The 12,093-nt window shown below is 68.3% G+C and overlaps 1 protein-coding gene, 2 long non-coding RNA genes and 1 other non-coding gene across 5 annotated transcripts; all 4 read right to left on the bottom strand.

Moving 5' to 3' along the window:
• Positions 1–1,849: 1,849 nt before the first annotated feature.
• Positions 1,850–5,880, bottom strand: LOC141939014 (aurora kinase C-like; the record flags this gene model as incomplete). 2 transcript variants are annotated; one of them, XM_074858040.1, is given in 4 exon segments in its annotated part: positions 1,850–1,904; positions 2,151–2,244; positions 3,280–3,328; positions 5,496–5,880. In XM_074858040.1, coding segments are annotated over 4 exon segments (251 nt in total), but the record flags the coding sequence as incomplete, so codon positions are not given.
• On the bottom strand, positions 5,726–5,860 carry LOC141939018 (U8 small nucleolar RNA). The gene has a single exon (XR_012627452.1). It is a non-coding gene; the product is annotated as a U8 small nucleolar RNA (small nucleolar RNA).
• Positions 5,881–6,690: 810 nt separating the features above from the next.
• On the bottom strand, positions 6,691–6,957 carry LOC141939017 (uncharacterized). The gene is made up of 2 exons (XR_012627451.1): positions 6,861–6,957; positions 6,691–6,756 (listed from the first exon to the last, which is right to left on the bottom strand). It is a non-coding gene; the product is annotated as an uncharacterized LOC141939017 (long non-coding RNA).
• An 884-nt stretch (positions 6,958–7,841) lies between these two features.
• LOC141939015 (uncharacterized) lies at positions 7,842–10,757 on the bottom strand. The gene is made up of 3 exons (XR_012627450.1): positions 10,643–10,757; positions 10,123–10,213; positions 7,842–7,903 (listed from the first exon to the last, which is right to left on the bottom strand). It is a non-coding gene; the product is annotated as an uncharacterized LOC141939015 (long non-coding RNA).
• Between the last annotated feature and the right edge of the window lie 1,336 nt (positions 10,758–12,093).

The raw sequence follows: 12,093 nt of genomic DNA, 5'->3' as shown, positions 1-12,093 counted from the left end.
GAGAAGATGCGCCTGGGGGGGGGGGGGGGGGGACAGACATTTTGGGGACATTCGGGGAGATTTGGGGGGTCACAGACATTGGGGAGGGGGAGGGGGGGGGTGACACACACGTGGCACCTGCACAGCCAGTTACCAGCAGGTCTGGGGGGGGGGCAAAGGGTGGGGGGACCCCCCCAGTGTCACCCCAGAGTCCCCAGGAGCCCCCCACTGTCACCCCAGGACCCCCCCACTGTCCCCAGTGCCACCAACTGTCACCCCTGGGGGCTTGGGGACCCCCCCACTGTCATACTGGGAGTAACTGGGATCCCCCCAGTGCCCCCTGAGTCCCCAGGACCCCCCCACTGTCCCCAGTGCCACCCACTGTCACCCCTGGGGGCTTGGGGACCCCCCTACTGTCATACTGGGAGGAACTGGGACCCCCCCACTGTCACCCCTGGGGGCTTGGGGACCCCCCCACTGTCATACTGGGAGTAACTGGGATCCCCCCAGTGCCCCCCTGAGTCCCCAGGACCCCCCCACTGTCACCCCAGGACCCCCCCAGTGTCCCCAGTGCCACCCCCTGTCACCCCTGGGGGCTTGGGGACCCCCCCACTGTCATACTGGGAGTAACTGGGATCCCCCCAGTGCCCCCCTGAGTCCCCAGGACCCCCCCACTGTCACCCCAGGACCCCCCCACTGTCCCCAGTGCCACCCCCTGTCACCCCTGGGGACTTAGAGATGTCCCCACTGTCATACTGGGAGTAACTGGAATCCCCCCACTGTCACCCCTGGGGGCTTATGGACCCCCCCACTATCATACTGGGAGTAACTGGGATCCTGCCAGTGCCCCCCTGAGTCCCCAGGATCCCCCCAGTGTCCCCAGTGCCACCCACTGTCACCCCTGGGGGTTTAGGGACCCCCCCCACTGTCATACTGGGAGTAACTGGGATCCCACCAGTCCCCAGCACCCCCCCACTGTCCCCAGTGGGCAACTGGGGACCCGCCCAGTGTCTCCAGTGCCACCCACTGCCACCCCTGAGGACTTAGAGATGTCCCCCCCGTCATACTGGGAGTAACTGGGACCCCCCCACTGTCACCCCTGGGGGCTTGGGGACCCCCCCACTGCCATACTGGGAGTAACTGGGATCCTGCCAGTGTCCCCCTGAGTCCCTGGCACCCCCCCAGTGTCCCCAGTGCCACCCACTGTCACCCCTGGGGGTTTAAGGACCCCCCCCCCCGTCATACTGGGAATAACTGGGATCACCCCAGTGCCCCCAGGACCCCACCACTGTCACCCCTGGTGGCTTGGGGACCCCCCACTGTCATACTGGGAGTAACTGGGATCCTGCCAGTGCCCCCCCAGTCCACAGGACCCCCCCACTGCCACCAGTTGGTAACTGGGGACCCCCTCACTGTCATCCCAGTGTCCCCAGTGCCACCCACTGTCACCCCTGGGGGCTTGGGGACCCCCCCACTGTCATACTGGGAGTAACTGGGATCCCACCAGTACCCCCCAGTGCCCCCAGGACCCCCCCCCAGTCACCCCAGTGCCATTCAGGGTGTACTGGGACCCCCCCCCAGTGTCCCCAGTGGCCCCCACTGTCATCCCTGGGGTCTTAGAGGTGCCCCCACTGTCATACTGGGAGTAACTGGGATCCCCCCAGTGCCCCCAGGACCCCCCCACTGTCACCCCTGGGGCTTAGGGACCCCCCCACTGTCACACTGGCAGTAACTGGGATCCCCCCAGTGCCCCCCAGTCCCCAGGACCCCCCCCAGTCTTCCCCCCAGTGGCCCCCACTGTCATACTGGGAGGAACTGGGACACCCCCAGTGCCCCCCCACCCCCCCCCAAGTGCCCCCCCCAGACTCACGGAGGTGGGGGAGGGGCCAGCAGGGTGCTGACCTCCAGGGGCACCCGCCCAGCTCCTGTTTGGGGGGGGGGGGGGGGGGAAGAAAAGGGGGTGTCAGAGGGGAGGGGGGGACCCCCCAAATACCCAGGGGGGGCCCCAGAACCCCCCCCCCAACCCTCAGGCGTCCAGGGGAGCCTCCAACTCCCCCCCCCACGCCCCCCCCAAAAGGACCCAGGTGGGCTGGGACCCCCTCCCCCCCCCCCCAAAAGGAATTGGGGTCCCCCCTCCCCAAAATGGGGGCTCCCCCCCCCCCCCCCAGTACCTGGCAGGGTCCCTTTTGGGAGGGGGGGCAGGTCCGAAGTGGGGGGGTCCTTGCGGGGCACCCGCTGGGGGGCTGTGGGGGGCAGCGCCCCACCCTGGGGGGGGGGGGTGTGTTATGGGGGGGGGGGCACCCCTAAAAGGGGGACACCCCCCCCCAAAAAGAAAGGGGTGGGGGGGGCACCCTGAACCCTGAGGGTGCCCCCGGGCCCAGGGAGCACCCCCAGAGCCCCCCCGAAAGGACAAGGGACCCCCCCCAGAGGGATCAGGAGCACCCCAAGAGCCTCCCCAAAATGGCGGCGGCACCCCCAGACCCCCCCCAAGGGATTTGAGGGGGGACCCCAAAAGGGAGAGAAAACACACGGGGGGGGGGGGGGGAGGGAGCACCCCGAGACCCCAATAAGGACCACGGGGACCCCCCAGAGCGCCCCCCCAAGGGATCTGGGGGGACCCCAAAAGGGACAAAGACCCCCCCGAGGGTGCGCCCAGGGGTTGGGGGGGGGCAAAGAGCACCCCGAGACCCCCCCTAAGGACCACAGGGACCCCCCAAGATGGCGGCGGCCCCCTCAGAGTCCCCCCCAAGGGTTTTGGGGGGACCCCAAAAGGGACAAAGACCCCCCCGAGGGTCCCCCCAGAGGCTCGGGGGGGCAAGGAGCACCCCAAGAGCCTCCCCCCGGGGACAGGGGCCCCCCCAGAAGCACAAGACCCCCCCTAAGGACCACGGGGACCCCCCCAAAATGGCGGCGGCCCCCTCAGACCCCCCAAGGGATTTGGGGGGGCCCCAAAAGGGAGAAAGGCCACGCTAAGAGTTAAGGGGGGGGCAAGGAGCACCCCAAGACCCCCCCCAGAAGGACGGGCCCCCCCCAGAAGCATCAGGAGCACCCCAAGACCCCCCCTAAGGACCACGGGGACCCCCCCAAAATGGCGGCGGCCCCCTCAGAGTCCCCCCCAAGGGTTTTGGGGGGACCCCAAAAGGGACAAAGACCCCCCCGAGGGTGCCCCCAGGGGTTGGGGGGGGGGCAAGGAGCACCCCGAGAGCCTCCCCCCGGGGACAGGGGCCCCCCAGAAGCACAAGACCCCCCCTAAGGACCACAGGGACCCCCCACAAAATGGCGGCGGCCCCTCAGCCCCACCTTGGCCGCTCCGGCCCAGCCGGGGTTCACGTTCTCTTTCTGCGACATCCTGGGGGCGGGGGGGGGGACACAGAGTCACCTCGGGACCCCCCCAAAACCTTCGGGGAGCCCCAAAAACCTCCCCCGGGCGCCCCCAAACCGCCCCCCGGGCCGCGGCCTCACCCGCCGCCTGCGCCGCGCGCGCTCTGCCCCCCCCCACCACAGCGCGGCCGCGCTTCAAATCTGCCCCCTCGGCTTCCCATTGGCTGGCAGCCGCCGCGCGCCGCACGCTCATTGGTGCGCGCTGAGGATGGTCCCGCCCCCTTCCCCCCCACAGGGCCGCCCACGCCGCTCCGTTTGTCATTGGTCGGTTCCGCCGCCGGTCGGGAGGGAGGGGGCGGGAGCTCGGCGGTGATTGGCTGAAGGGGGGTGAGCGGGTAGTGGGCGGGCCGCTGTCACGTGAGGGGGGCGGCGGCCATTTTGCGAGCGACAGGGGCGGGACTGACGGGGCGGGCGGCCAATCAGAGGCGGCGCTGGGCGGGGCTTGCACACGCGGGCGCTCGCACGGGCCCGTTGCACGTGCAGGGCCCTGGTGCACACGCGCGGGGGGGGGGGGGGGGCGGGGCCTCCTTGCACACTCACGCCCCGGGGGGGGCGGTTGCACGCGCAGGGGGGGCGGGTTTGGGGGGTTGTTGCACACTCGGGGGGGGGCAGGGCCCTGCTGGTGCGCGTGCTCTTGCACACTCACGCCGGGGGGGGGGGTGAAGGGTCCTGGTGCACCCCCACTATCACACACACGCTCTTGCACACTCAGCGGGGGTGCAGGGCGCCGTCGCACGTGGGGGCTGTCGCACACTCGCTGTTGCACGCTCACCATCGCACACGAGCTCTTGCACACTCGGGGGGGGCGCAGGGCCCTGTCACACGCGGTTACACGCGTGCCAGGGTGGGGGGACACAGGGCCCTGTCGCACGCACGCTCTTGCACACTCAGCGGGGGGGTGCAGGACCCCGTTGCACACTCACCAGGAGCGCCACGGTCGCACACGTGCTGTTGCACACTCAGCAGTGGGGGCAGGGCCCTGTCGCACGTGCACGAGGGGGGGTGGGGCCTCCTTGCACACCCGGGGGGGCCGTTTTGGGGGGTTGTTGCACACGCACGTTCTTGCACACTCACAAGGGGGGGTGTGAAGGGCCCTGTTGCACCCCCACTGTCGCACACGCGCTCTTGCACACTCACCGGGGGGGCACAGGGCCCTGTTGCACGCTCACCGCAAGCGCCAGCTGCTGTTGCACACGCGTTGTTGCACACTCACTGGCTGACAATGGCCCCCTCGCACACCCCACCCTTGCACACTCACCACAGCACACACGGCCCTGTCGCACACACGCTCTCGCACACTCACTGGGTGCCTGCAGAGCAGCACGCGGGGGCTGTTACACGCTCACCCGCGGGTGCACACTCACCAAGGCCCGCAAGACCCTGTTGCACGCCTGCTCTTGCACACTCCCAGGGGCTGCAGGGCCCCGTCACACGCAGTTACACACTTGCTGGGGAGGGGGGGGGCAGGGCCCTGTTGCACACACACTCTCACACACTCACCAGGGGGTGCAGGGCCCCGTTGCACGCCCCACCCTTGCACACTCACCAAGGCCTGCAGGGCCCTGTCGCGCCCGCGCTCTTGCACACTCACCAGTAGTGCAGAGCCCTGTCGCACACACGCCCTTACACACTTATGGGGGGTGCAGGGTCCTGTTGCACACTCCTGGGCTCTTGCACACTCGCCAGGGGGGCAGGGCCCTGTCGCACACTCGCGGGCTGTCGCACACTCACCACAGCACACGGGGCCCTGTCGCACACGCACCCTTACACACTCACGGGGGGGTGCAGGGCCCCGTTGCACACTCACAGGCTCTCGCACACCCACCGGGGGGGGGCAGGGCCCTGTTACCCCCCCGCCGTTGCACACTCACCCCTGTGCACACGCCTTTGCACACTCACGGGGGGGCGGGGCCCTGTTGCACACACACACCCCCCACCCCCTCCCTCCGGCCATTTCCCGCCTTTACACACTCATGGGGGGGGGCAGAGTTGGGGGAGGGGTCACGCCCCCCCCCCGCACACCCACAGCGGGCGCCATTTTGCACCCGGCCCGCTCAGAGGGCGACGCCATTTTGCACCCGGCCCGCCCGCTCGCCCCCTCCCCGTTGCCCCAGGGCGGCGCCATCTTGACTCACCCCCGCCCCTTTGCACACGGCCCCTTCTCCCCCCAACACCAGGGCGGCGCCATTTTACCCAACCGCTGCCCCTTTGCGCACGGCCCCTCTTAAAGGCCGGCGCCATTTTGTACGACCCCAACCCCCGCAGGGAGCCGCCATCTTGCTTCCCCCTCCCCTGGGCTCCGCCATTTTGAACCGCCGCCGCCCCCCCTCCCCGCGGCCATCCCATCCTGCCCCGCGCGGGCGCGGTCAGAGCCGAGGGCGGAGCCCATTGGTTGTTGCGTGGCCCCGCCCCTCACGTGCCGTAATCACACGTCATCACGCACGTTCTCATCACGCGCTGCCCACGCGGGGGGGCAGGTCAGGATGTACCGCACTGACGATACCGGCCCCTCCCCCCGCGCGCAGGGGGGGACCCGCGCGACCCTCCCCCACCCCACGGCGACCCCCCCGCACCCCCCTCCCCTCCCCCCCTCCCCTCCCCCCACCCCTCTCCCCCCACCCCCACCCCGCTCTCCCCCTCCCCCCCGCGCTCCCACCGCCCCTCCCCGCCCTTTCCCGCGCTCCCAGCCTGCCCCGCGGCGCTCATTTGCATATGGGCGTGGCCACGCCCCATTTCCGCGCCAAAACAAAATCTCGCGGGAAATTTTCGCCATTTTTCCACCGGAAATTTTATTTTTATCCGTTTTCTGTTTATTTGGGGGGGGGGGGGGGGTGTCAGTGGATATTGGGGACCCCCCTGGGGGGGTTGGGGAGGTCCTGGGGGGTCCCCAAATCCCCCCAGGGGTGGGGGGGGGGTCAGCAGATATTGGGGACCCCCAGGGGGGGTGGGGGGGTCCTGGGGGGTCCCCGAACCCCCCCAGGGGTGTGGGGGGGGGGTCAGTGAATATTGGGGGACCCCCCTGGGTGTGTCGGGGGGGTCCTGGGGGGTCCCCAAACCCCCCCCCCCAGGGGTGTGGGGGGGGTCAGTGGATATTGGGGACCCCCAGGGGGCATTGGGGGGGTCCTGGGGGGTCCCCAAATCCCCCCCAGGGGTGTGTGGGGGTGTCAGCAGATATTAGGGACCCACAGGGGGGGTTGGGGAGGTCCTGGGGGATCCCCAACCCCCCCCCAGGGGTGGGGGGTGCCAGTGGATATTGGGGACCCCCCAGGGGGCATTGGGGGGGTCCTGGGGGGGGTCCCCAAACCCCCTCTCCAGGCTGGGGGGGGGGGGTCAGGGTCTCCTCCGGCAGCCAGGACGGTGACGAGCAGCAGCACCTCGGTGACAGCGGGGGGGACACTGAGGGGGAGGGGACACACACACACACACATGGGGGGAGGTTAATGGGGTACGGGGGGGTTGGGGTGACCCCAAAAATTACCCCCCCCCCCCCCCAAACCCACCTGCAGAGGCCGAAGAGGAGCCAGAAGGCGGCGCCGTCCCACCCCTCCAGCAGCGCCAAGGTCAAGGCCAGGGCGGCCCCCGCGTGCGCCCCCAGCGCTGCCCCCCCCCGTCACGGAAAACAGCCCCGAAATGGGGGGGGGGGACCCCGAAACCTCCCCCGCCGACACCCCCCCCCAATTCCAGCAGCACCCCCGGGAAGGAGGGAGGGACCCCCCCGCCCCCCAAAGGCCCCTGAGGCTCCCGCTTTGGGCCCCCCCCCCCCTTTGGGGTGTGTCCCCCCCATTTTGGGGTCCCCCTCCTCATTTTGGGTCCCCCCCCCCATTTCCAGCTCCTCCCCCCGTTTTCAGGTCCCCCCCCATTTCACTCCCCCCCCCCCCATTCTGGCTCCCTCCAATTTTAGGGGTACCCCCCCCCACTTCAGGGGGTCCCCCCCCCATTTCGGGTCCCCCCCCCATTCCCCCCCCCTCCCTTTTGCCCCCCCCCCCTTTTTTAGCTTCCTCCCCCCCTCCAGCCTCCCCCCCATTTTGGGGTGTCCCCCCCCCACTTCGGGGTCCCCCCCCCCATTTCGGGGTCCCCCCCATTTCATCCCCCCCCCCACTTATCCCCCTCCTTTCTGGCTCCCCCCCCCCCTTTTTTTGGTCCCCCCCCCCCTCCATTCCCCCCCCCTCCCTTTTGCCCCCCCCCCCTTTTTTTGGGTTCCCCTCCCCCTTTCCACCCTCCCCCCTATTTCAGGGTGCCCCCCCCCATTTCGGGGTGCCCCCCCCCGCAGGATACAGAGCAGCCCTGCCCCACGTGGAACATGGAGACCCCCGAGAAGAACCCCACGAACTCGACCCCCAGCAGCGCCAGGGCCCCCCCCACGGCCCCCCAAAACCTTTGGGGGGGGGACGACACACGTTAGGGGGGGCGGGGGGGGCACCCAGACCCCTCCCCGTGATGGGGGGGGGGTTGGGGGAGGGGGGGGGGGCACTTACAGCGCTCGGCCTCGGCCAGTTCGGCCGCGGAGAACTCGGGGGGGCAGCGACGCGCGGATGTGGGGGGCCTGGGGGGGGGGACACGCGTGAGCCGGGACACGGACACGGACACGGACACGGACACGGACATGCGCCGTCGTGGGGGACCCGGGAGGTTGGGGAGCGACACACCCCCCCCCACACACACACCCCCAAAATGAGTCCCAGGGGAGCGAGGGGACACGCGTGGGGGCGTGTGGGCACGTGGGGACACGCGTGGGGATGCGCGTGGGCACGAGGGGGCGTGTGGACACGTGTGGGGGACGTGAAGGGGTCGGGATTGGAGTGGGGGCACGTGGACGTGAGTGGACGTGAGTGAACATGTGTGGAGGCGTGTGGACACGTGTGTGGACGTGAATGGGGTATGTGAAGGCGTGTGGACATGAGTGGGGGCGTGTGGACACGTGTGTGGAAGCGAGTGGGCACGAGTGGGGGGTGTGGACATGTGTGTGGGCATGAGTGGGGGCACATGGATGTGAGTGGACACGAGTGAACATGTGTGGGAGGCGTGTGGATGCGAGTGGGCACGAGTGGGGGTGTGGACACGTGTGGGCATGAGTGGGGGCATGTGGACACACGTGGATGCGTGTGGACATGTGTGGACACACATGTGGGGGCATGTGGGTGTGTGTGAGCATGAGCGGACACGTGTGGACACGCGTGTGGATGTGAGTGGGGGACATGAAGGGGTCGGGATTGGAGTGGGGGCGTGTGGGGGCGTGTGGACGTGAGTGGGGGGCACGTGGGCGTGAGTGGACACGAGTGAACACGCGTGGAGGTGAGTGGACACGTGTGTGGATGTGAGTGGGCACGTGTGGGGGTGTGTGGACATGAAGGGGTCGGGAGTTGAGTGGAGGCGTGTGGAGGCGTGTGTGGGCATGAGGACATGAGTGGACACGAGTGAACATGTGTGGATGTGTGTGGATGCGAGTGGGCACGAGCGGGGGTGTGGAAACGTGTGGACACGTGTGTGGACATGAGTGGGGCACGTGGACATGTGTGAACAGGTGTGTGGATGCGTGTGGACATGTGTGGACAAACACGTGGGGGCGTGTGGGTGTGTGTGAGCATGAGCGGACACGTGTGGACACGCGTGTGGTCGTGAGTGGGGGACGTGAAGGGGTCGGGATTGGAGTGGGGGCGTGTGGAGGCGTGTGGACACGTGTGTGGGCATGAGTGGGGGCACGTGGATGTGAGTGGACATGAGCGGACATGTGTGGAGGTGTGTGGATGCGAGTGGGCACGAGTGGGGGGTGTGGACACGTGTGGACATGAGTGGGGGGCACGTGGACATGTGTGAACACGTGTGGACACGCACGTGGGGGCATGTGGGTGAGCATGAACGGACACGTGTGGACACGTGTGGGGGACGTGAAGGGGTCGGGATTTGAGTGGGGGCGTGTGGATGTGAGTGGGGGCACGTGGGTGTGAGTGGACATGAGCGGACATGTGTGGAGGCGTGTGGATGCGAGTGGGCACGAGTGGGGGGAGTGGACACGTGTGGACACGTGTGTGGACATGGGTGGGGGCACGTGGACACGTGTGAACACGTGTGGACACGCATGTGGGGGTGTGTGGGTGTATGTGAGCATGAGCGGACACGTGTGGACACGCGTGTGGTCATGAGTGGGGGCACGTGGGCGTGAGTGGACACGAGTGGGGGTGTGTGGACACATGTGGAGGCATGTGGACACGTGTGTGGATGCGTGTGTGGACACGTGTGTGGTGTGTGAAGGCGTCTGTGGGTGTGAGTGGGGGCACGCGTGGACACGTGTGGGAACGTGTGTGGTCGTGAGTGGGGGCACATGGATGTGGGTGGACACGCGTGTGGATGCGGTGTGGGCACGAGTGGGGGGTGTGGACACGAGTGAACACATGTGGGCGCGTGTGGTCACGCGTGTGGACACGAGTGGGGATGAGTAGGGGACATGGAGGCATCTGTGGACACGCGTCGACACGCGTGTGGGGGCGTGTGTGACACGCGTGTGGTCGTGAGTGGGGGCACGTGGACACGTGTGGACACGCGTGTGGACACGAGTGGGGGGTGTGAAGGCGTCTGGATGGGAGCGGGGGCGTGTGGACCACGCGTGTGGGCACGTGGACGTGAGCAGACACGTGTGAACACGCGTGTGGGGACGTGTGGACACACGTGGACACGTCCCCCCACTCCGTGTCCCCTCCCCCCCCCCCCCACGTGTCCCCTCCCCCCCCACACGTGTCCCCTCCCCCCCGCCCCTCCCCCACTCACCCGCCCCTCCCCCGCCCGCAGCAGCAGCACCAGGTGCCCCGTCAGGGCCAGGAACCGCCCCGGGACCAGCGACCCCCGGGGGGGCATCGGGCTGGGGGGAGGGGGCGGGGGGGGGGGGGGGGGGGGGGGAGGGGCTGCAGCCTCCTCTCCTCCCCCCCCCCCACCCGGCACCCCCAACATGGCGCCCCTCCCCCACCCCGACACCCCTTAACCCCCCCCATTAACCCCCCCCCACACTCCCCCCTCCCCCCCCACTTCGGGTCCCCCCCGACCCCTCCCCCCAACATGGCGCCCTCCCCCCCCCATTAACCCCGCCCCGCCCCTCCCCCCATCTCCGGGTCTCCCCAGACCCCTCCCCCCCAACATGGCGCCCCCCCTCCCCCATTAACCCCCAACACGGGACCCCCCGCCCCGGGACACCCCCGTCACCCCCTCCCCCACCCCCTCACCCCCTCCCCCACCCCCCCTCTCCCCTCCCCCCCCCCCCCCCAGTTTCCCCCCCCCGGCCCCGCGCCCGTACGAGGCCTCACGTTGCCGCAGCAACCGCCGACGCTCCGCCCCCTCCGGCGCGAGGCCACGCCCCCTCCGCCGCCTCAGCCCTCCCCTGTGCCACGCCCCCCTCGGGGAGAGCCACGCCCCCTCCCCGCTCCTGGCCACGCCCCCTCCCCGCGCCGACATGCAAAGAACGGCCCGTGCTGGTTTATACTGGTCTATACTGGTTTATACTGGTCTATACTGGTTTATACTTTGGCCCCGCCCACCGGAGGGTCCTGCCGCGGTGCAGGATGGGAAGGGGGGGGAGGAGTCCTCCAGGGGATCCCCAAACTGCTCCATCCCCATCTCTCCCAGTAACACCAGTATCCCCAGTTCCTTGTGCCCATCCCTCCCAGTATCACCAGTATCCCCAGTTCCTTGTCCCCCATCTCTCCCAGTAACACCAGTATCCCAGTTCCTTGTCCCCCATCCCTCCCAGTATCACCAGTACCCCCAGTTCCTTGTCCCCCATCCCTCCCAGTATCACCAGTATCCCCAGTTCCTTGTCCCCCATCCCTCCCAGTAACACCAGTACCCCCCAGTTCCTTGTCCCCCATCCCTCCCAGTATCACCAGTACCCCCAGTTCCTTGTCCCCCATCCCTCCCAGTACCCCCAGTATCCCCAGTTTATTGCTCCCCAGTCCCCCCCAGCACCCCAGTAACACCAGTGTCCTGTTTATTGCTCCCCCCCCCCCAGTTCCCCCTCCCCCCTCCCCCCAGTCCCTCCCAGTCCCTCCCAGTCCCTCCCAGTCCCCCAGTTCCAAACGTCACCCCCCGGATCCGCCCCGAGTCCCCAGAACGGCACCAGCAGCGTCACCCCCAGTTCAGTGTCCCCAGTGCCCCCAGTGCTCCCAGTATGTCCTTTATCGCCCTCCCAGCACTCCCAGTACTCCAGTATCCCCTTTATCGCTCTCCCAGTACCCCCAGTATCCCCTTTATCGCTCTCCCAGCACTCCCAGTATCCCCTTTATCGCTCTCCCAGTACCCCCAGTATCTCCTTTATTGCCCTCCCAGTACTCCCAGTATCCCCTTTATCGCTCTCCCAGCACTCCCAGTATCCCCTTTATCGCCCTCCCAGTACTCCCAGTATCTCCTTATCGCCCTCCAGTACTCCCAGTATCTCCTTTATCGCCCTCCCAGCACTCCCAGTACTCCCAGTATCCCCTTTATCGCTCTCCCAGCACCCCCAGTATCCCCTTTATCGCCCTCCCAGTACTCCCAGTACTCCAGTATCCCCTTTATCGCTCTCCCAGTACCCCCAGTATCTCCTTTATTGCCCTCCCAGTACTCCCAGTATCCCCTTTATCGCTCTCCCAGCACTCCCAGTATCCCCTTTATCGCTCTCCCAGTACTCCCAGTATCCCCTTATCGCTCTCCCAGTACCCCCAGTATCTCCTTTATTGCCCTCCCAGTACTCCCAGTATCCCCTTTATCGCT

This window comes from Strix uralensis, unplaced genomic scaffold (genome assembly GCF_047716275.1).
Source record: "Strix uralensis isolate ZFMK-TIS-50842 unplaced genomic scaffold, bStrUra1 scaffold_500, whole genome shotgun sequence".
Taxonomy (NCBI): domain Eukaryota; kingdom Metazoa; phylum Chordata; class Aves; order Strigiformes; family Strigidae; genus Strix; species Strix uralensis.
The sequence above is the reverse complement of the archived record's forward strand: the minus strand, read 5'-3'. Positions and strand labels throughout refer to the sequence as shown.